The 24,836-nt window shown below is 43.5% G+C and overlaps 1 protein-coding gene across 16 annotated transcripts in view; it reads right to left on the reverse strand.

Moving 5' to 3' along the window:
- KCNH7 (potassium voltage-gated channel subfamily H member 7) overlaps positions 1–24,836 on the reverse strand; it is a 440,460-nt gene that overhangs the window by 168,122 nt on the left and 247,502 nt on the right. For 11 of the 16 annotated variants that reach the window (XM_053261672.1, XM_053261615.1, XM_053261625.1 and 8 more), the window contains 2 exons: positions 12,563–12,718; positions 119–151 (listed from right to left, as the gene is read on the reverse strand). In XM_053261672.1, coding sequence (XP_053117647.1) covers positions 119–151; positions 12,563–12,718 — 189 coding nt within the window. The remainder of the gene's footprint in view (positions 1–118; positions 152–12,562; positions 12,719–24,836) is intronic. The other 5 variants (XM_053261721.1, XM_053261635.1, XM_053261663.1 and 2 more) reach the window with 1 other exon arrangement.

Below are 24,836 nucleotides of genomic sequence, written 5' to 3' on the forward strand. Positions count from 1 at the left end.
AAGCTCTCCGGAGTCAATAAATAAGACACAGTTTTGAAACAGTACTCAACATGTGGGACTAGACACTGAAATAAAAGGAACAGAAGTGCACACATAGGATTTCAATGGGTAGAATTACCTGACAAAGAGCCTCTTGACAGGTTGTTACCATCTGAAATACAAGTAAATTGAATTTACATTCTTTTTTTTTTTAGACGCAAGTTATGGGAAAGAAACAGTTCACATTCACTGTAAGTGGTTTTGAAACAACCTGCAAGCAAGGCTACACAGAGATTTTTAGCTCAGCAATTTCCTTTCAGCAAATCGTCAACTTACAGATTCACACCAATGGGATTGAATGGAATGCATTGCTTCCACAGCTGGTCGCTTTGTCTGCTCTAACGGTGTGTGGAAGGACTGTGCATGATCCCATTGATATTTCCACATTTTGGTCATTTGCCTTCCTTGAGTGAGGGGTGGTATCAGGTCTTTGATTCACATCTTCATCTCATTTATCGACCTCAAATCGAATAACAAAAATTTGAACTGATTTATTGAACCAGCTAGCCGACCATAGCCAGCCAGTTTGACTAATCAAATCGGAAATTCACACACACAAAATTGTGAATCACCCATAGGGAACAATGGGAAACTCAAATCCACCCATTGTTCCCCATGGGTAGGTCCTAGGGACACCAAGGTGAGCTGAGTCGTAGGGCGTAAGCCAACCTACCTACCACCCAACCCACAAAACAATTGGGCAATTGGGTGATTTAAAATAGTTTTTTAAAAAAATTATTTGGGTCAGTAGGTCATTGACTTACTAAACCATATAATAATTAAAAAAAAAAGTATTGATGGATAAGGTTGCTACATTATCTTCTTCTCTTCTAGGTTCCTGTGCTGTTCCCTTGTTTATTTCTATACTTGAGGTTCAATCCTATGGCTTTCCCACCCCCTCCATCCCACTGGATGTCCCCTGCATCCCTTGAAAATTTGGGGGATTCAGTGTAATATGCCACCACCATATTATCATACCGGTAGACATACCAAGTAGCCAGGATTGGCTACATCTCTGGACGGTGAATATGTGGTGGCAAACATGAATTTGCTGTCATGTTATGTGTGAAGTGGCCTTCCTTTCCCTGTATCCATTATCTTTGTAATATCTTTTTCTAAGAAAGAAAAGAAAAAATCCTGCACAATTATGCTTTGCTTTTCACTTGAGCCATTTGGAAATATTGCCAGGAAAAGTGAACACAATGATATTTATTTAACACACTTCTATACTGCCCCAAACTCACGTCTCTGGGCAGGTTACAACAAAATTAAAATAAAAAAAAGCCACATATATATGATTATTTTGGAACAAAGATGCATTATATTTCTGTCTTTATTCTCTGGAATGATGAAGTAGTTTCTATCGAGATCTACGGATTCGCAAATCAATATGGCAATACCTCTGAGCAGTTTGTAAAGTGCTGACTATGCTTTTCTTGCCAATAACTGTTCTGATATGCCTAAACTTTACAAGGCATGGGTTTTCCAGCTAAAACTCACTTTAATTGCTTTTTGAAGCAGGTCCACATATTGACATAGGGCTTGCTATAACTGTGATATGGACTGGCTTGTTAGAAATGCTTTCCCTCTTACTTCCTTTTTAATAGTGATCCTCCCATATAACAAATCTCCTCTGACTTGCATGCATAAGAATAAGAATGCAGATAAATTTCTCATTGCAATCTCTGTAAGATCAAATAGTTAGTTACTCATGCATCTGTGCTATGTGGATGCCTATTAGACTGTACTTTGATATAATTTCGTTAGCATTTTCTTGGATGACTAAATCCAATTATATTCCAGAATAGTTTACCTATAGGAAAATGAAAAGTGAGGACCACTTCTCATTTTGCCTGATGGGCAGTCTGCCTGCTTTAAATTGGAAGAATTGCATTGGTTTACTTACATTAATGCCTCATGTGGGCAGATCACTCAGTAATGGCTCTGACAATCCAATCTCCCCCTTCTCTTTCTGTATGCAGATGGCTGGTGAGGTTTTTCCCCCTGTTCCAGAAAGTTTGTAACTTTGCTGTTTGGTTTTAACGTCTGACATGTTTTAAATAATTGCCTATCCTTTCTAATGTTGTTTGAGTGTTGTTTATTCCATTGTTATTGTTTGCTGTTGTACTTTGTAAACCATGTTGACAATTTAAATTAAAAGCAGAGTACTTATTCATGTGTTGTAAGCTTTGTAAGATGGAGGAAGGCACAAGAGGACCTCCCCAAATTAATGAATGGGCAGATCCATAACTGGGGAGGCATTCCTTTAGGCATTCTCATTCAATAAAATATTAATCAAGTTATCTGGTGTTTTACTTTTAAGATGACTGGAAACATATATAGACGATCGTTAATGCCATTGTAGGCCCTGACCCAGCAATAGGTGTATGTCTCTAGAGGGACTCACCTCACTCTAGAGAATCCTGGAGGCAGGAAAAGGTGGCTGTCAGCTATCTGGACAAAGCCAGCATGGTGTCAGGGGCATAACTATAATAGGGCAAGGGGACACTGCCTTAGCCCCCCCCCCCCGAGGCAAGTCACATTACTGACTCCCCCAGCCACGCACCCGCCCAGGCTTCCTTCAGTTGTATGCATCCTCCAAAACTGATGTGAGTGCTAAGACCTGGAACTACCAGAACAGAATGTCTTTCTCTAGTACCATTAAAATAATTTAGGATGATGTTCTATTGTGGTGTGTGTGTGTATATATATATATATATATATATATATATATATATATATATATATATATATATATATGAATGAATGATGTTCTATTGTGGTGTGTGTGTGTGTGTGTGTATATATAAAATTTTATATGCTTTTTGATACCACTATTCAGCCTCATTTAAGAATTCTTTACTTCATGAGCTGAGCTTCAGTGAGGGGGGGCCCATTTTAAAATCTTGTCTCTGGGCCCACAATAACCTTGCTACGTCCCTGCATGGTGTAGTGGTTCCATTCAGCCATGAAGCTCACTGGGTTACTCTGGGCCAGTCACTTATCTCTCAGTCTAACCTACCTCACAGGGTTGTTGTGAGGTTAAACATAACCATGTACACTGCTCTGGGCTCCTTGGTGGAAGAGCAGGATATAAACGTTAAAAAAAATTAAATACATAACTAGTTGGGCTGTGCCCAGAGTATCTGCGCCTCTAGTTCTCCCCCCTGCCCACCCTCACTACTTTCTTCGCCCGCCTGCCACCATTTTCTTCCCTGCAGCCATTTTCTTCCCCCGCCCACACACCATTACCATTTTCGTCCCCCCCACCGTTTCGTTTTCCTCCTCAACCACAAGCCTGTCCACCGCTGCTGCCGCCACTTTCCTCTCCCCCTGCCAGCAGCTCGTTTGCGAACTCTCACAAGAGCTGCCATGCATGGGATTAGCGACAGGTATGAGATACACACACACACACACACACACACACACACACACTCACTCACACTCTGTTGCTAACCCTGGCAAGTTTACCACTAGCTTTATCCCCTTTAATGCCCCCCCTCCCCGTTTATTAAAATGATACCCTCAATTTTACATCTTGATAAAAATGAGGCCAAGTTGGGGGAAACATAATGGCTTAGGAAAAAATCTGCCTTTTCTGAGAAAACCCGGAATGAAGCTATACTGAAGCTGATGCTGCACTTCCACCCTCTCCTGTTCAGGGATGGCCTGCTCATTGCTATCCAGGCCTTGGCAACATCCACATTAAATTACTGTCTAATGCTTTGCATGTGGGAAACTTCATCTGGTTCAATACATAGCTGCTAGACTGTTGATCAGCACAGGTTCCAATCACATCATATTTTTATTAATGGCTCACAGATCTTCATCGGCATCGGTTGTGAGTGAAAATATTACTGGCATTCAGCTGTTTTCTGTATGTTTCCAGGTGCAATTGAAGTTCTTTTAAAAATAACTATAAAACTCTATCCAGCTTGGTAGCAGGAACCTCAAGGATTCTTGCTCCCATTCAAACCTGTCCGTTCATTGAGTTCATCTTGAAAGGCCATTTTCTGGATGTTCCAAAAAGGAGAGTAAGTGGGTGGCAACTTATAATAGCATCTTGGGTTCAGAATTCTCTCCCCAAGCTGTTTTTCTGTTGCTCCTAAGAGTTGGAGGCAACAGCTAAAGGTTATTTTGAACACATGAAGTTGCCTTACATTGAGTCAGGCCATTGGGCCGTAGAGCTCAGTATTACCTATGTCTTGGCTCTCCAGGATTAAGACAAGGGTCTTTCCCAGATCTAGTCTTGGAGACATTCTGCATGCAAAGCAGGTACTCTTCCAATGTGCTACAGCCCTTCCCTATAGATGTGATTTGCCCATGATGTTTTGTACAAATCGTACCAGTCTGCCTCTGCTGGTTGTTGTCCCTCCTGCTTTTCTCTGTTCTGTGGTTTCTGCTTTTGTAATTGGTTTATTTGATTTTAATTGCTTTTCTATGAGTTCGGAAGCTAGGGATGTGCACGAACCACGGTTCAAAGACATTTCAGCAGCAGAGCCCAGGAGGAGAGCAAGTCCTTACCTGCTCTCCACTGCCCCCTGCAGCTTCTTGCTGGGGCAGTGCAGGTCCCAAGAAGCCCTATGCAGACACAGCACACACATGGCATCCACAAATGTGCAGGTGCCATTTGCATGGTCAGCAACACCATAGGAACATAGGAAGCTGCCATATACAGTCTCAGACCCTTGGTCTCGCTAGCTCAGTATTGTCTACACAGACTGGCAGCGGCTTCTCCAAGGTTGCAGGCAGGAATCTCTCTCAGCCCTATCTTGGAGAAGCCAGAGAAGGAACTTGGGACCTTCTGCTCTTCTCAGAGTGGCTCCATCCCCTGAGGGGAATATCTTACAGTGCTCACACTTCTAGTCTCCCATTCAGATGCAACCAGGGCGGACCCGACTTCGCTAAGGAGACAAGTCATGCTTGCTCCCACAAGACCAGCTCTCCCCTCAAATGCTGACCACGCAAATGCCAACCATGGATGCATGGATGCCATGTGTGCGCTGATGCTGCGCAGGGCTTCCTGGATGCACACCAACCCAGCAGGAAGCCGGAAGGGATGGCAAAGAGCAGGAAAGGACCTGTTTCTTCTCTTTCTTAAAGCTTCTGGGCCCTGCTGCTGAAATGTACTCGAACCGCAGTTCACGAACATCCCTATTGTGAGCCTTCTTAGAAATGTCTAATTGAAAGGCAGGATAGAAGTGTTTTAACTAAATAAACAAATAATACTGGCTGACACCCAGACTAACAAAGCACCTGTGCAACAATGTTCTTGCACTTGTGCAACATGTTTGTGCAAGTGCTTCATTAGTCTGGGAGTCAGCTATTGTATGGATGCATCTCTAGATTACTCTACAACTAGCATTCAGAGAAGGGACTTCAGAAATGTTTTCCCTCCAAAGGCCACCTGCCATGCATCAGGGCAAATGACATTTGAAATGCAGGAAACATGGTATGGGGATCAGCTGTGCAGACCGGAAGAGCAAAAGATTCCACATGGCTAGCAGTAGAAGCAGCTGCTTGGATCCTGGCCTATATTTCCCTTTTACTGGACCCAGTCAAAAAGACAAAGACTTCTACAATACTATACACAATAGCAATATAAGACTGTATAAGAATTATAGCATGCATAGCATTGACTAACACAATGTTTAGAAACTTAGAAATCTGAAAAAAGGACATTGTGCTTCCTGTGCAGAATTATGTAGAATTATTCCTACATTCTCCGGAATAATGTGGATCTACTTGGTTGAGTTGAAACACGTTAAGTACATAAACTTGGAAAAGTGTGTTACGTAACATGGTGGAAAATTTCATTAAAAGCACCTGAATAATGGATTACATGTGGGTTTTTTCTCTTTAAATAATGTACTTTGGCTGAAAGGGTTTCTATTAGTAATATAGCTCTTTATCTCTGACTTAAAGCAAGTGTTGCCCAGTTTTAAGCTTCACTGAAGGTGACTTTAAATTGTTTAACATACTTTCTGTATTACAAATTTCTTGGTCCCCTAAGCAGAGGCTTTTAGAGAACCCATACTGCAGAGATTTGCTTAAGTAAGCAGAACAGGAATATTGCTATTTTCCGCCCTATGCAATTTTGTGCCATAAATGTTATCAAAAAGAGCCACAGCTTAATCTCTCTCTATAGGATGACTTCAAAACCAGTGAGTTCACATGTTAAGAGTTCGCAAGGAGGATTCAGACCGACAGCAGAGGGAGCGATTGATTAAGCTGTATAGGTATGCACTTTATTAATTAGAAAAGGGGAGCCCAGTGCAAGCATCAGGAGTGGGTCCTGCCAGGGTACTGGGGCCCTCAACATCTTCCCAAAGATTCTACATGCTTTCCCCAGGCTTGTGTTTTAAAATGACATCATCACATCCAGATACGTGACATTGGAAATAAGCACACATAACATTTTTTGGACCATGTTTGCCAGCATGGTGGAGAGCAGGCAAAATACTGATGCATTTATTTACTTAAATTTTTATAGCCGGTGTTTTGCTTTGCATATTCACAGGGCGACTAATGAAATTCATTAGACACAATACAAGCTCAAATTCAGTTTAAAATAGCATGTGTTCAGTTTAAATTCAGTTTAAATTTAAATTCAGTTTAAAATAGCATCAGTTTAAAATCACATACAAGTGGTTCATACAACCCGTACTGATCGATGAAACAGGAGTTTGATTTGATTGATCCCTGCACGTGCAAACAGAAAGCAATGCCTTTCATTCGGAAGTGGTACAGATCCCTTCCTTGCCAGTGATTATTAGTGAATACAATTTGTTAGCTTCTCAAGTCCGAGGTGGGCAGATTTCAGGCTTGCAGGATCTATCCCCGAGGGTTAGGAACTCTCAAGGACACAGTTTTGGGAGGCACAGGCAGTTAGACGGGAAAATGGGAATTGCCAAAACTTGCCCACCCCCCGCATGACTGAAAGCCCAGGCATGTTGATTCAGTGTTAGAATCCCTAGCCGACATCCAGACCAACTCAAAACTCTAAAACTGGCTGGCAGAGCGGCACAAAAGCTTTGTCAGTGGCAACCAATTAATATATTTCACAGGTAAGAAATACTGAAATGGAAAGAGAAGCAATTAGCAGAAAGTTAGCCATGGAAGATACTTTTAAAAAATTGCTATAGTTATACTATTGGGAGTCAGTAACCTGTAGATCCCAGCCTATCTTCTGCCTACCTCTGCAGTGGGTCACCTTAAATATAGTCTTACCAATAAGAAGTTATTCATTCTCGTCTGCACTGCTTTGCAGCAGACTACAGCCCTCCTTGTCAATTTTGCAGTTGTCATTTGGCTCATCTTTATCTTTGTCTTGTTTGGTGAGATATCTTATTCTTATTCTTCTCACCACCACCCCCTATTATCTCCCCATCCAATTTCCTATTCTTGTACATGGATAATTTTCCGGTGGAAATAAATCACCTTGAAGGTGGTATTATATTGTCTCTGAAGGGTAGGTTGGTGACATATTAGCCATCTCTCACAAAATTTGCAGTTCACTTTTCTTATAATAGAGGCATGACTGAAATTTAAACTAAAAGCAATCCAGCACTATATTTAACTCTCTAGGGCCAAAATGCACATGATGCTCAGCTGCGTGATTATTTCCCCTAACTTTTTAAAAATGGGGTGTTGGAGGTTGTGATTGAAAGCACGAAGTGTGCTGGAGGGAGATGCATAACCATTTTTCCTCCTAACATCTAGCACAGAATTTGTCAGTTTATATTTTAAATTGACCTAGGTTGTTCTTCCACGAGACAGAGGTTGTTGGGGTTCAGAATCTGAGGGATGAGTTAGATCTTCCTGTGCTGGATAGGGTTACACTTGCCCAGAAGGATCAGGTACGGAGCCTGGGAGTACTCCTGGACCCAGGCCTCACCCCGCTAACTCAGGTGGAGGCTACCAGGAGTGCTTTCTATCAGCTTCAGCTGATTCAACAGCTGTGTCTATTCCCTGAAAAGGACGACCTCAAAACTGTGGTGCATCAGCTTGTAACCTCCAGGCTGGACTACTGCAATGCACACTACGTGGGACTGCCTTTGTACGTAGTTCGGAAACTTCAGTTAGTTCAAAATGCGGCAGCCAGATTGGTCTCTTGGGCAACCTGGAGAGACCATATTATGCCTGTTTTGAAACAGCTGCACTGGCTGCCGATATATTTCCAGGCGAAATACAAAGTGCTGGTTATTACCTCGAAAGTCCTGAACGGCTTAGGTCCAGGTTAGCTTGGCTGTTTAGCTTGGTCTTTCAGGGTTTTTAAAATGGTTTTTAAAATGGTTTTAATGTTGTAACCTGGTTTTTCAGGGTTTTTAAATAGTTCTGATTGTTTAATTGTTGTTTTATTATATTATATTATATTATATTATATTATATTATATTATATTATATTATATTATATTATATTATATTATATTATATTATATTATATTAGAGTGTGGGAAATACTGATCCAAGATAAAATAACATCATCCTGTCACATGAGGTAGGGTAGTAGTGGAAGGCTGGTGGATGACGCCTATGATGGGGACCTCCTGGCGGAAGTGCCTCATTGGTAATCAATCCAATCTTTCTTTTGTGCCCAGGAACTGGGAGAAAGCTTGTGCTCCATTTGGTAAGTAATTATAGGGTATGCCATACAAGCAACTTCTAGATAATGGAATACTTTCACAGTGTTAGAGGAACATGAGTTGGGCTGTAAGGATTCAGTCTGGTACATTGCTGGTTCTTAGCTTGGCCCTTACAAAGCACTCCACTGGCTTGGAGTAGCTCTTTTTCAAACTCTTTAATTTAGAAGGAGCAGCAAAGGTATAGACAGGTGAGACATTTCCTGTAGGTTTGTTCAAATGAAAAAAAGAGACTCCAAAATTTTGAAGCACAAGAGAAATTCCTTGGACTTTTATCAAGGCAGGCTTGCAGTTCTTATGCATGGGGGCAGGGGGAGATGGGTTCAATTCCAGGAGGCTGTCCAGGTAAGGACTACCGTATTTTTCAGACCATAAGACGCACTCTCCCCCCCCCCCCCAAAAAAGTGGGGGGAAAATGAAGGTGCGTCTTATGGTCTGAATGCACCAGCCGCCCCCGCCGCCCCCCGCAACCAGATTAGGGGCCAAATCGGCAGAAACTACAGCCGCCGCCGCGGCCGACCGACCGCCTGCCTTCCCTCCCAGCCGCCCGCCCTCCCTCCCTCCCAGCCGCCTGCCTGCCTTCCCTCCCAGCCGCCCGCCCGAGTCCTCACCATAAGATCAGGGTTGTTCAAATAAGAGAGGAGCTCGCAAACAGAGCTCCTCTCTCTGCAAAGTCTCGGCCCCAACTGGGGCTTTGGGCACAAAGGACGCCTCCCAGAGAGAGGAGCTCTGTTTGCGAGCTCCTCTCTTATTTGAACAACCCTGATCTTATGGTGAGGACTCGGGCGGGCGGCTGGGAGGGAGGGCGGGCGGGCGGGCGGCTGGGAGGGAAAGCGGGCGGGCGGTCGGCCACGGCGGTGGCTGTAGTTTGGGCTGATTCGGCCCGTCATCGTAGTGTGGGGGGTGGCTTTCTTGTGTTGGGCGGCTGGGTGGGTGGTCGGCGGCCGCGGCAGTAGTTTGGGCCGATTCGGCCTGTCATCGGAGTGTGGGGGGTGGCTTTCTTCGCCCAAAATCGGGCCTTGTGTTGGATGTTCTTAAAAATGTTCTTAAAAACTGGGTGCATCTTATGGTCAGGTGCGTCTTATGGTCCGAAAAATACGGTATGTTGGCAGCTTTTGGGAGGCACAAAACACTTTAGCATTCTGCCAGGACAAGCTTGCTCTTTACAATATATGACAATCTAAAGTATGCTACTAAATGCAAGAGCGAATTCAGTCCTTACTTTATGCAACTTGGGAGCAAAGCTGAGCAAATAATTCAGGAATAATAATTTCTTTTTAAAATCTAGCCTCCTAGTGTGCCATTAGAATACCCCGCAAGCAGATTATAGTTTCCATCTTCTTAAACCAAAGAACAACTATCTGTTCATATGGTTTTGTCTCCTAATTGGATGAATATACAAGCACTTATTTCTATGAATATCTCCATATGCAAGTTTAAAAACGGATTTCTGGGCGTTCTTTTTCAGCTATGAGCTATATTTTGTAGATATCTCCATTATAAAAGGAACTCTTCTACATCATCATGAAAGCAAAAAGGCTGCCCAAAATGGCCAATGCAAATCCATGAAGTTTCAATAGTTGGCTTCAGAAATTAAATATTTGCCTACAGGGAAACGTGTGGTTGTAAAATACTCCTGTCCGGCAACACATGCATGCACAGGGGCGTAAATACTATTAGGCAAGGGGAGGCGGCTGCCTGGGGGCCCCCACACCTCGAGGGCCCCCCCAGAGGCAAGTCACATGTGAAGTGTGTGTGTGTGTGTGTATCAGGGAGGGGCCCATTTTAAAATGTTGTCTCTGGGCCCACTCCAGCCTTGTTACGCCCCTGTGCATGCACACATACATGCATGAGCTTTTCACATACAGAATAAGTAAAGTCCTTTCCTTTGCACCCGTTACCCAATTTATTTATTTATTTAACATATTTATATACCACCCCAGACCTGCGTCTCTGGGTGGTGTACAACAAAAATAACATTGAAAATGATTAAAACATTAACATCATTTATAACCCAATATTAAAAACTATTAAAACTATAGATCTAATTAAAAGCTTGGATGAATAAATGCATCTTCAGTGCCTTTTTAAAAGCTGCCAGAGATGGGGAGGCAATGTTTGCCAGAGATAGGATTATCTTTCTGGCAATAGTAGCATTGCAGCTCCTTTCTCCCCAAAGCAGAATTACTACTTGTTGTATGCATTGTTGTTTAAAGACAGCTTCGCATGCCTTTTTAACATTGAAGATCACAGCAAGAATCTAGACTAGCATGAGTGGTGCACCACTCACGCCAGACGGGCTTTTAAGCTCCCCACTCAAATCTCACCCACATGTCTCCAAACGCCCCCTCCTTTAGACCGGCCCTACCATGAAGCAGGTAGGGCCATTTTAGGTGGAAGATCGTGGGCCACTTCTTAGCCCACCCAGAGCCCCTTTCCATGGGTGGCCTGCAGAGGAAGGAAAGCAAGATTATTTCAGTCTGCTTTTCCTCTTCCCTTCCCAAAAAGGAGGGAGGGAGGGAGGGAAAAAACTTAGGAGAGAAAGGGGAAGGAAGGAAGGAAGGAAGGAAGCAAGCAAGCAAGCAAGCAAGCAAGGGAGAGGCTGGGATTTCAGACAGCAAAATATTGTGTCATGGGCTGCAACTGGTTGAAGGACCATTTGGTGTTGCACCTCTACAATGGGGCTGCCATTAAAAGGAATGTTTGTCTCTTCCCTCATGAGGAAGCAGAAGTGTTTTCTGCTCACGCACAGATATGTTTTGTTCATGCTTGTATCTCACCTCATGGTTTCTTATATGCAGAATGTTGAGTACCTCAGACTCAACTAAAGCACACGCATTCAGGAATTCTTAATAAATACACTTTTCAGTAGCATGCCCCTGAAGGAATAGTTTGCAGCGATATGTTATCCAGTGTGATAAAAGTATGGGCAAGCCACCATTCATCCCATTGAATCCAGTAAGACATTTGCATTCATGGTGAAAATGGGCGGAGATGGGTTGTAGCTGAGTGGGAAAGGGCATACTAAGAGGCCCAGGTTCAATCCCTGGCATTTCCAGGGAGGGCTGGGAAAGTTCCCTGTCTGAAACTTTGGGCAGCCACTGCCAGTCAGTGCAAATAGTATCAAGCTAGATGGACTAGTGGTGTAAGGCAGCTTCATATTGTATTGTAATCCCTCTATTTGTCATGATTGGCATGGAACTGCCCTCAGTTCAAAAGAGTTGGAATTCTAGCACCCTGAATTCCACATCTATGATGGATCCCTTTTCCCATGACCCTAGCCATGTGGGAAATGTTTTTGTAAGACCGAGATCACATTTAAATGACCCAGTCACCTGAGTGGGAGTGGGCAACTGCATGGATCTTTCTCATGGAACAGGCAGTCCTTTAGTGGGGTAGCCTTGAATAGTGGGCTTGGTGAACCCACGATCTGACTCTGTATGAAGTAATCTCAAATGTTTGTGTGCTATTCCACAGAAAAGATCCACACAACTCCACCACTCCCACCCTCTCCATAGTTGGTCATTTAAATGGTAATCCAGCCTTGTGAGAAGTGTTTTGGAAAGCAGCTCCCACACATCTCAGGTAAAATTTCAGTGCTCCTCTGTGGACATTTCCTTATCAAGCTCCATTCTTACTGATAACAGCTGACATCTAGACTAAATTATTCCTGAGCAGTTCTATTGAAATTAAGTTGTCCTTTAAAAGAACTTCTGAGTAGTACTATTGACGACCTTAGTTTGGATTTCAGCCAATGCATTTAAGATCAAAGCGTTTAAAATGCAAAGTTTTACACATCATTATTAGATTTCATCTTCCACATTGTCTGTCTGTCACCTCCCTCCCAATTCACTATCATAAACACACACACTCACACTTACGGTTTGCAACTTTGGCTGATACTATCTGGTTGATTTTTTCTGGAGACTGTACATCCTCCTCATCCGTTACGTATTCAAAGTTAATAATAAACATCATGGCCACTCCCTCTTGGTTTTTCACTGGGATGATGTGGGTGTTGCAAATGAAAGTTGACCCTAGAGAGGAGAACAAAAGGCAAATAAACATTTATAAGTGCAATCATTTTCATCCCCACCCCCACCCCATCGGGTTCCTCATCAGTAATTCAATGAAGGAAACTGGTCAAGAAATAAATGACACACAATAATTTTGCTCTGGATTTAAAAGCATATATGTTTTCTGACAATTCATCAAACCTGTACTAATTCAAGAAATTAGCTCATTTATATCACTGCTTTTCTTGGTTGCATTTTTGTTCTCTAGAAATGCTTTGAACATGTGTGGAGCATCATACTGGGAAAGTATTCAGCATAAACCACCAACTGCAATTTACCCTATCATCAGGGATGCCTAGTCTGAAAAAAGCTCCATTATTCTCTTAAATGTCAGCAGTTTAAAAGTCAAAATTTTGGCTGGATGACAGCAAGGGAAGTTTGCTTAAAATACACAACTATCTGTACTTTACCTGTCTCTGCAATGGCAACTGTGCATTCTTCCACTTCTCCACCATTTTGAATCAGAAACTTTTGGTTCTGAAACAAAAAATTTCAGCTCCAGCTCTTACATCACACTGGCTCCCTCTATGAGCCCCCAGACCTATTGAGGTCAGTGGTGGGGGCTCTCCTCTGTGCCCATTCTGTAGAAGAGATGGTATCGAGGGAGGCAAGGAAGAGGGGTTTGGGGGAGCCCTCGATCCAGAGAAGGCTGTATATAGTAATGCATATTGGGTGGGGGGGCTTTTTTGAAGACTTGTAACAACTCTCGTCTTTAAGTGGTGCTTGGCTTGGCTTCCCTTATCATCTCTGATATAAGGTACCATAGCTTCCTTGTCCCATTTGCACTATTTTAATGTATATGTTGGGCATAAGTCTGGTTTTTGCTGAAGAATGGTGGTGTGAAAGCATTTGAAATAGATAGATAAGTAAAAATGATATAGTCGAACCATGCAATCCTGTCATTGCACGGAAATCCAGAATCAGTGCCATCCCATTGCTTTCAATTACACAATTACACTTGAGCTTAGGTTACTGTCATTCTGGAAGTCAGAACGTTCCTTATCCATTGAAATTTATAGAAGATGCTCAAGAGAACAACTGAGTGCAACCTAAATCCAACAGGCAGCCAGATCCATGTTTTATACAACAGCTTGAAGGAAAATTTGTAAACCAAATTATTTCTTGTATTGTCTACCTTCTCTTTCGCCCCACTCCTCCCCATCCTATCCCAAGAAGAAGATTAATTGGATTCAGGGACAGACACACTTGGCTATTATCAAAAAAATTCAAAAGTGTCTTTGAAATGCCGCCCAGTTTTAGCCAGACCACAACCCTGTGCCATTAAGGATTACTTCAGCTGTAGCCTGGCAAGGCATCATGTCTGTGAAATGAAACCAGAAATCAACTAAATGAAAATGAAAAGTAAAGTAAAACTAAACCAGCAATCAACAACTCCTCTTTCAGAGACAAAACAGTTCCATTAGAAAAACCGGGAACAATTGGAATTGTTGGGCTACATCATTTTCCTTTGTTGTTCAGCTCAGTTTATGAATTACACTGGTCATTAGCTGTGGCAATAATGCAACAATGAAAGTACATCTATAATGCTGAATCATAAATCATCAAACACATAAAGCATCCCAAAATGCAAAATCATTGACCAGCGTAAAGGTCATCTCTGACACAGCTTTGTAAAATATATTACTTTGTATTTTACTGCCCATTTTGGTTCTTTCCCTTATGCTATTTTGCTAGATTAAAGTACAAACAGCAGGTAGCAAGAAACTGATACTACTCTTCATTAAACCCAGCTGAAAGCCTCATGGATCTCCAGGTGCTGCTGGAAGGGTCCTGCAAGCCATATAGCACTCATAGGCAATAGCAAAGTCTATTTACATTAAAGAAAAACAAGTCTAGATGAAGGGGCAATCCTGAACTAGGGATGTGCACGAACCTGTTCGGAGGCCCTTTTACGGGGTGGTGGTGGTGGTTTGAAGTTCAAGGCCAGGGGGTGCCACTTTTTTGGGGGGGTGCCCTTACCCCTCCCTGCGCTTCTCCCTCGCTGGCGCTTGTTGCCTGTAAAAGCCTCCAGAGCGGCAGTGTACCTCCCTGACACCCCTTCCCCCTCTTTGGCCAGAAGTACCAGGTGTGTGCACACAACCCCGCGCATGCGCACCCAGAACTTCTGTCCACTTCTGGCAGAAGAGGGGGAAGGGGTGGCAGGCAGGTAAACTGCCTCTCCAAAGGCTTTTAGGGGCAACGAGCACCAGCGGGGGGAAGGTGGGGGGAGGGACGTGCACCCTCCCTGCCCTTAAAGTGGCAACCCCCACCCCCTCGAGCCACCCCCACTTGGTTCCGTGCTACCCTAAACACAGTGGTCAACATCCAGCATTGCACTAACATAAAGCTGTTGCACTAGCTAGTTGTGCTATATCTGGAGATTGCACTCCAGACTAGTGTTGCCCAACTGCAAGCCTGCTTATCTTGCAAAAAAATGTGCATTTGCCACATGCCTGATTAATTTAATGGGGACCTTTGCATAATAGTGCTATAGAGCAAGAGCACTGACCATTCCCCATCCTGGTCCGGGAGGGGTTATTCTTATAGACCAGGGATTCTCAACATTGGGTCCCCAGGTGTTATTGGACTTCAACTCCCTTAATCCCCAACCAAAGGCCACTGGGATAGGGGATTATGGGAGTTGAAGTCCAATAACATCTGGGAGCCCACCGTTGAGAATCCCTGCTATAGAGCAAGAGCACTGACCATCCCAGTTTTAGCAAAAGGAAGCCATCCTCTTGCGCTAGTACAAGAGTATTCTTTCACATGTATCAGGCACTGGGTTTATCCTAAGTGATTGTAAAGTGAGCAGAAGTAGTTCTGTTTGCACAGCAGAAAGGGGCAATCTCCCAGCAATCTCCTCTTTCTACTCAAGTCTCATGCTACATGCAATTCTGCTCTGGAAGCCCCCCCCCCGCCCCTGCACTCCTCAGGAGCAGATTTTAAGGGGCACGGGGGCTGCAAAAGAAAGGGGAGACCAATGAAAACCATCCCTCCCCCTTGTACAAGCAGAACTTCCTTTGTTTGTGCTATGAACACTTAGCATGCAACCCACTGATTTGAGAGGAAACCCCGTTCTATTCAGTAGGATTTACTTGTGAGTAAAGTTCTTTTGAATTGCAATACAAGACTGCAAACTAATACACACTTACTAGGGAGTAAGTACCACTGACCACAGTGGGACCTTTTTATGAGTAAACATGCATAGGATTGAACTGCTATTAAAGGAAATTGGGTTGGTTGGTATATGGGCAAATTCGACGACGACGACATGAAGCACGATATTGGTCTGGAATGCAAGTTTCAGATTTAGTGTCAGTAGCTAGTTCAGCAGCCTTGGGCTAGTGCAACATCCTTGCACAAGCACACCATCAGTCGGGAGGTCAACCAGAAATATGAAGGAAGAACATGAAGGGTTTTTTTGGAGGGGGGGAAGCCTCCCCATCTCCGAAAACTTTTAAAAGGTTAGTCAAGACACATCTGTTCATTAGATTCCCAGGCTGTTAATTAGATTTGCAATTTTAATAGTTAACACTTCTAACATGTTTTAAATTTTAGATTGTTTGTTTTAATTTTGTTTTAATGGTATTTTTCATGTAAACCATCCAGAGATGTAAGTTTTGGGTGGTATAAGAAATGTGTTAAACAAGCAAACAAATAAATAATAAATATGTGCTGCTCCACTCCGGTGGACTGCTATGAGGAAGCAGTGTCTGGCATTGCATCCACCACATGGTTGTATGCGCAGGAGTGGGCAGGCCGCTCTGCGTGGAGAACTGTACTCCTGGCTACGTAAAATGATTAAGAGTTGCTCCATCAAGTTTGCTCTTTTCTTTTTCTTAAAAACAAGAATTCTGGTAGCTCCTCTGGGACAGGTTCAGGTGGAAGGATAAATGGGACTGCTCAGGGATTGCACAACACAATTTGATGTTGTGAGAAACAAACTCCCGGAGCAAACAGAAAATTACTTATGAAAAAAACATCAAGGCTGTGAAGGACAGAATGTGGAACTCTGCTGTCTTTGAGGCAAGACAAGAGAATGGAAACATTCGAGGTCACTGCAACAGAGACATCAGTTTAAAGAAACAAAGAGCGTTGGGGCACCTTAATGACTAAAATTGTTATTGTAGCATCAGCTGTCATGGACTGGAGCCCACTGCATCAGATGCATTAAGTGCTGTCCTCAAATGACAGGTACTATATACAAACAACTGCCCAGCATTCTGAATCATGGAGGGAAACTCTTTCCATGACAAACACTATACTTGGGAAAGTATAGTGGATACTTCCCCACTATATATTGTGGATACTTCCCCACAACACTATACTTGGGGAAGAGCAGAGGATGGGACTACAGAGCACGCTGAGGCAGGAGTGGAACTTAGAATGCTCCCATTCCTCCCAGGGACATTGCATTTAGCTATAATAATGACTCAATCGGGTTATAGCCTGTATAAGAGATAAGCAGAGGTGATTCGTGACTGGTGATTACACAATCATTCTACATTTGATGAAGTCTGATCTGATGAAGTAGGCTTTAGGTTATTATGCTACAACGCGTATCTTGGCTCTGATATTGCACTTTAGGGCTGCTCCTCAACCTAAGTCGTTATTATTTTTATTTGCCTGTAAAGTTACATTTTCACACATGCAGATCCATGTTCATGGATTTTGTAATGTAAGAAGTGCCTCAGAAGTAGGGACGTGCACGAACAATATTGGTGCCGAACTGGCTCGGGAGAGGTCTGAACCTGTGTGGTGCTGCCGGGGGTGGGGGTGTGGTGGGTAAAAGTGAGTGGGACCTTTAAAAAGGAGTAGAGCAGGTCTTTACCTGCTCTCCACCACCATTCTGCTTTCTGCTGTGACAGCGCTCCCCCCGCAAGAACCCACGCGCAGCGCCAGGACACACATGGCCTCTGCACATGCGTGGAGGCCATGTGCATGGTCAGCAGCACCACGCTGACCACAAAAATGGCATATGCGCATGCACAGACACCATGTGCATGCTGGTGTCACATGCAGGTTATTGGGGGAGCGCTGTCACAACAAGAAGCTGCATGGGATGGTGGAAAACAGGTAAGGGCCTGCTCTACTTCTTTTTAAAGGTCCCATTCACTCCCCCACACCAGTGTTCCCTCTAAGGCATGCGCACATGCATGCACCCACAAGTTTTTTGATGTCCTCAGTTAATTTTAGATACCGCTCAGGTTGAATCAGGAAGGTGCCACTCTGAATGCATGTGCACACACACTGTCTTGATACTCTTGCCTGGAACAAAATTCATTCCACACACAGATGGGAAAAAAAATAAAATAGAGAGAACACTGCCCCCCACCCCCAGGAGCACCAAACCTGTTCAGACCTCTCCCAAACCAGTTTGGCACCTTTTTAAAGGTCCCATTCACTCACCCACCCAACCCCCGGTGGCACCAAACCAGTTTGGACCTCGCCTGAACGGGTTTGGTGCTGAACCTGTGCATAAACCTTGGTTTGTGCACATCCCTACTCAGAAATACCCAGAAATTCAGAAATACTTTATTCAGAAATGCATGCATATGGAGGCATGAAGAAGCAGAAGCATGGATCAAGTGCCAGATATGCATATCAGGAAACAGAAAGGAGAAGCATTGATTTAGCCATTTTCTCATTATAAAATATATTTGGTTTTAGATCCCTGAAGCAACATATAAAATTATAATGGGAAAAACAGCCCAAAGGATGGATAGAGCAGTGCATCGGTTAAGATTCACCACCACCTTTCAAAGATCTTTCTCATCTCTGAAAACCGTATTGAATAATTGTAAATTATTGAAGTTTTCCATCACCAAAAAAATTGGGGAGCTTTCTGATAGAGTGGAAGGGCTATATAGAACCACAGTGCCTCTTGCTAAGAGTGAGATTTTATTGCATGTGGAATGTAAGGATATAGATTGTAGTTGCAATGCAGTCTCGTTGGAAATCAATGGAAGTTTTGTCATCAGTTTCAGCGGAGTGTGTATTTCACCCTTCCATCATTTCTAGGATGCTATTTATTAAGGTTGTCAGCAGATTCAAGAATTCTTTAGTTGATTAATCATTTGCCTTTAAGCAGATTATAATGGGACAATCATGCCAGTATAGTTAAGATGGAGAGTAGTTGCAACATTATACCATTATAAGCCTGCACATTCTATTGCTTATACAATCAAACCCATTTGTCTGATCTGCCCAGCTTTCAGCACACATTCACTAGGTGACAAGAGACACCTACCCTGCAAATTAGGTGAAGATCAGTTTTAAAAAATGGCTTAGATAGAGCAGTTTAAAGTTTTTTTATCTTTTGAACAGGGGTTTGAAGGGTTGGCAATGTTCTTTTGGACTGCATGCCAGAAAAGTGCCTTTTGTATATCCCTCTGGGATCAAATTTTATTTTATTTTATTTTATTTTATTTTATTTTATTTTATTTTATTTATTTATTTATTTATTTATTTATTTATTTATTTATTTGGTTGGTTGGTTGGTTGGTTGGTTGGTTGGTTGGTTGGTTGGTTGGTTGGTTGGTTGATTGATTGATTGATTGATTGATTGATTGATTTCTATACCGCCCTTCCAAAAATGGCTCAGGGCGGTTTATACAGAGAAATAAACAAATAAGATAAGATGGATCCCTGTCCCCCAAAGGGCTCACATTCTAAGAAGAAACATCAGATAGACCCCAGCAACAGTCACTGGAGGTACTGTGCTGGGGGTGGATAGGGCCAGTTACTCCCGCTTCCTGCTAAATAAAGAGAATCATCATGTTAAAAGGTGCCTCTTTGCCAAGTTAGCAGGGGCTAAATAGATGGTTATTTCACAACTGATCCTCAAAGTTGTGTTTTAAGAGGCTGAAAAAATGCATCTTTACTGCTAAAAGAGTTTGTGCAGTAGGACTTTTGAAGCTGCGGTGCCCACAGCATTGCCCACAACCAGTAAAGCAGTCAGCTCCTTCCCCCCAAACCACATGCATTTTGTCCTGACCTCCAGCCCAAACTGGCGCGCTGCTCTGTACAGCCAGTTGTAAGCAGGATGAAGAGACAGAAACACGCTCCTTTTAGCTAGGCTGTGAAGGGCTCCTTTCAGCACCTTTAGATTGCAGTGTATGTTTGTGGTGGGGGGATGGCTGCAATGTATGTTTGTGTGTGTGGATGGCAAGTGTGTGTGTGGGGGGGGCGTACATCACTTGTGTACAACCTTTACACTATTTTGCTGATGGCACCATCCTGAAGGAAATAAAATCAAGCAGGAAAACGATGAGGGTTATGGGAAATTTCTGGGAAGATAATCTGTAGTTTTGGACATGGTTTTAAAGCATTTGTTATTTTCCATTATCATTGTTGGTTGTGTGTGTGTTTAAGAAAAAGAAAAAATGGATTTAAAGTGAACAAAAATTCCTGCTTCTTGTGTCCTTATTCAGTGCTGAATAATCATGGCGTGGGATCACACTGATGGCTGTAGAAATGATATTCCATTCACCCACACCTTACCTTGGTCTTTCTGTTGGACATTGGGCTGGAGAGGGGTGCATCCAGGTAGACATTTAACAGGTGCAGTTTCCCTCATCACTTCCCAGAGATTCCCCTGATGAATTTCTGCTTGATGCATTTCTGATCAAGGCAAAGTGTGGGTGCATGAAGCCTCATTTCTAAAGCCATAATCATATACCACTGTACATCATTTATTTTATTTATTTTTACATTTCTATACCAACTTTAATTAAAATAATTGCAAGGTGGTTTACAAAAATTCAACAATATAAAACCATAAAAACTACACAATAAGAATTAAAATTGAATATAAAAATACAAATCTAATTAAAAGTTTTAAAAAATGTACAATATAACCATAAGATACAAAGCAGAAGCAAACAAAACACTCATTTAAAAGTCTGGGTAAAAAACCCAAGATTTTACTTGCTTTTAAAAAACTGTGATGGAGAGTGGGGAGTGGAGGCTCAGTGGGAGAGCATTCCAAAGTCTGGGGGCAATGACTGAGAAGGCCCTGTACCACGTACACGCCAGGCGAGCCTCCCTCATTGTCAGCACACGGAGCAGGGCCCCCTCTGATGACTTCATCGAGCAGGCAGAAACCCTTGGGAGCAGTGTTTCCTCTAACAGGGATTCCCAGATATTGTTGACTGCAACTCCCAGAAACCCCAGCTGCAATAGCTTTTGCTGTAGGGAGCTGTAGTCAACAACATTTGGGAATCCCTGTTAGAGGGAACATTGCTTGGGAGTAGGCGGTCCTTCAGGTATCCAGGGCCCAACCAGTTTAGGGCTTTAAAGGTCAAAACCAGCACCTTGAATTGGACTCGGAAACAGATTGGCAGCCAATGTAGCTCTTTCAAAATGGGAGTAAAATGGACCCAGCGGGCAGCTCCAGATAACATCCTAGCTGCCACATTTTGCACTAGCTGCAGTTTCCCAATATTCTTCAAGGGCAGCCCCATATAGAACACATTGAAGTAATCCAGCCACGACGTGACTAAGTCGTGGGTAACAGTGGCCAGATCTGCATTTTCAAGAAAGGGACGCAGCTGGCGCACTAGCCGAAGCCTTGAAAAGGCCCCCCTGGCCACCATCTCCACCTGAGATTCCAAAAGCAGGGCTGGGTCCAGCAGTATCCCAAAGCTGTGCACTTGCTCTTTCATGGGGAGTACAATCCCATCCAGAACCAGTAGAATCTCTTCATCCTGATTGGCTCTCCTACTGATCAACAGTACCTCCATCTTGCCTGGATTCAATCTCAGTTTGTTAGACCACATCCAACCCCTCACTGCCTCCAGCCCATGATTCAGGATGCTCACTGCCTCCCTAGCATCAGGTGACAAGGAGAGATGAAGCTGAGTGTCATCTGCATTTTGCTGAGAACTCAGTCCAAGTTCCTGAATGACCTCTCCCAGCAGTTTCATGTAGATGTTAAACAGCATGAGGGACAAGACCGAACCCTGTGGGACCCTACAGGCCAATGGCCATGGAGCCGAGCAGTAGTCTTTCAGCACCAAAGGAGCAAAACAGGCTCCAACAAGCTGGAGATAGCATTGAGAAGTGACCATGTCAATAGCCTGGGTTGTCTCCCCATTCCAGAGATTCACCAGGGCCTCGTCTGAGGTACCAGCTCTGGACACTGGAAACTACCTGAGGGCTGTCTGGAAACCAAGCAGATCCAGAAATCTCCGGGGGTGGACCATCCTAATCGGCCCACCAACCCTGCAGAAAGTAGATGAAGCAGTTAAACTAAACCCCACCAGATGATTATCTGTCCATGACAAGGGAGTTATCTCAAATTCCCCCACCTCCAGATCATTTATTCCCTGGTCAGCAAAAACCAGATCAAGAGTATGTCCTGCCATGTGGGTAGGGCCCAATACCAACTGATAGGCCCATGGTTGCCATGAAATCCTGATCTGCTCCTACAAGGGGGGCTTCAGCAAGGACACTGAAGTTCACCAAGACATTGGGTTCCCCAAGCTTGGGAGAACCCAAAGCCATCTCCGAGACTACCCCCTCCAGCTCAGGTAGTGAGACAGGAGTGCAGCAGGGGGTTGGTACACCAGCAAAATCATCTCAGAGGCTCACCCTCAAGGACAAACACTCGAAATCCTGAGATTGCCTAACCGGGCACCTGGAAAGGGGGAAAGGTCTCATGATAGATGACTGGAACGCCCCCTCCTCAACCCTCAAGGCAGGGCTGCTGCAGGATCAGGAAACCGGCAGGACAACTCTGAAAAAGACCAACCTCACCCAGCTCATCCAACCAGGTCTCTGTCATACAAAGGAGGTCAGTATGCTCATCCTAAGTCAAATCGTGGATGAGAGATGTTTTGCCATTTACTGACCTGACATTCAACAGCAGCACCCTAATCCTAGAGGGAGTGTTCTCAGAATGCCCTGGGGCCACAGGTTTGGGAGAAGAGCCGGCAAAAGGAAGAGGCCTCAATTGCCTGGACCATTTCCCCCTGTAACGGCCTGCCCAACTCCCACTGCCCACTACCCGTGAGCTCACCACCCCCAGGCCATGCCCACTCTTCTGCCATCATGGGCCATCAAATTTCCTCGCTTTTTGCATCTCAGTTGGAGCTATCATACCCATAACTACCGCCTAAATAAAAGTTTTCCTCACTTCAATTGAATAAATACAAAGCTACCACTCATATAGAGACCATCTTTTATAAGTTCTTATTCATTTTTCCCCAGTAACACACCAGAAGCAAAAGGATCTTCAAAACAACAGTTCTAAGTGTGTCATTAACTTGGGATCCAAACAATCAAAATTTGACCTCAACTGATTAATAAACTAGCACTTTTGCTGATTAAGCTACTGACTAAACCAATTAAAGATTCCAAGCCCTTCTATTTATCCTTTATTAGTGTAAACATTTTTAGAGAGGATAAGGCATAGTGAGCATGCTGGATTTTTAATGTAACAATCCTGTACCTAGAGTAAATATTGTCCCCTCTCCCACCCCCAGTGTTATCAGTGACTTTTGCCAGCACATGGACTTTCTCTATGCAGAGATCCTTTAAGCTAGCTATGCTCTCTTCATATTGTGTACATCCCACCCCGCTCCAAACAGTCTACTAGTATGGTAGTAGTGTACACAAATATTTGTAAAGAGCGATAACTACACACACGCTGCAGAATAAACTTAACAATGTTACTCCACCTTGCAAACTTTCCTTGTATGGAATGATGCTCTTTACAAAGATTGCTTCTGTACTGCTGGCAGGAGGTATCTATTTCAATAGCCATATGATTGCAATAAGAGCCAAGAGATGCTTGCTCAAATTTCACACAGATAAGTCTGTGGGAACATTATCTTACCACAATCACTGGAGGCTGATTCTAATGCAGATGATCTGAAATATATTCAGTGTCCTTCATGGAGCTCCTTAGGATTGGTTCTCATCTTGACCTGGAATTTATTTCTCATGGTGAGATAGCCCAGATATACATATTCTGAACTGTGGATCTGAATCTAACCCTAGATGTTAATTTAGGGTTTTCTTATCCTGATTGCACGAGCTCATGATTAGATGAGCTGAGGGAAAAACCCAACTGGCTTCACGCCTTTTGGATGCTGTAGCTGCAGCTTCAGTCCATTTAATAAAAGAGTTAAGCTGTGACACTTGCCACAGTTTCCATGGGAACAAACAGGATGACTTTAGTAAACAGAAAATAAGCAATTTAAGACTTCTATTTGAGCTAAAAATAGAAATGCTACAGGCCATGTGCTGAAACCTAGACTGGTTAAACAGAGAGTTGGAGGAGAGGCTAGACATAACCATTATGTTTTTTAGCTAATTAACGAAAATACATATTGGCTTCAAAAGCTTTAAAATGGCATTCCCCGATTCATTGGAAAAGGCATTGCTCCTGTGCCGGGCGAATCCATTGCCAGGTATTTTGCAGCAAGTCTATAGCCTTGGCTGAAGCTTGCTTCTCATGCAAATGAGGGGCAGGTCATGAAGGAGATGCGGACCTTTCGGCATGACATTGAAGCTTTGCAGATCATTGTTACAGTACAGCCTTTGGACACAAGGGACTCAGCTCACTCATTCTAAGCTTGGTACTGCATTGGGCAGCAAGCAGCATTGCCAGGTTAGAAGCCAGAGATTTGAGCCCTGTGGCTGAACCTGTGGCCAAGGCCAAGGCAGCAGAGGCCCAGAAACCAGGGGTGGGGCCAGTGGATGAGATCCTGCTCCTCCTCCAATGAATAAGTGGAGGTTCGCACAGGGCTGCTGAATCTGAAGAGAAGTAAATGCATTACCCACCCATTTGTCCTCAGGCCCTGTTGCCCACCCTGCTCCCACATTTGCTGTGTTTCACATCTGAGAGTCCTGCTTGTTATAACAGGTTGCGTGGGAGGAGTTATGGCATTTCAAATGCCAGCACTGTCTTATTCTCTCAAGTTGTGCAGACTTCGGTAGCGCAGCTAATGATTCAGAGTTTAATCTGTCAACTGTAAGCAGATATATACTTCAAATAGTTTCTTTTGAAATCTATTAAGCCAATCACAACTCGGTCAGATAGGAAATAAATCCACATTTACAGCTCGACACC

The sequence above is a fragment of the Hemicordylus capensis genome, chromosome 1 (genome assembly GCF_027244095.1).
Source record: "Hemicordylus capensis ecotype Gifberg chromosome 1, rHemCap1.1.pri, whole genome shotgun sequence".
Classification (NCBI taxonomy): domain Eukaryota; kingdom Metazoa; phylum Chordata; class Lepidosauria; order Squamata; family Cordylidae; genus Hemicordylus; species Hemicordylus capensis.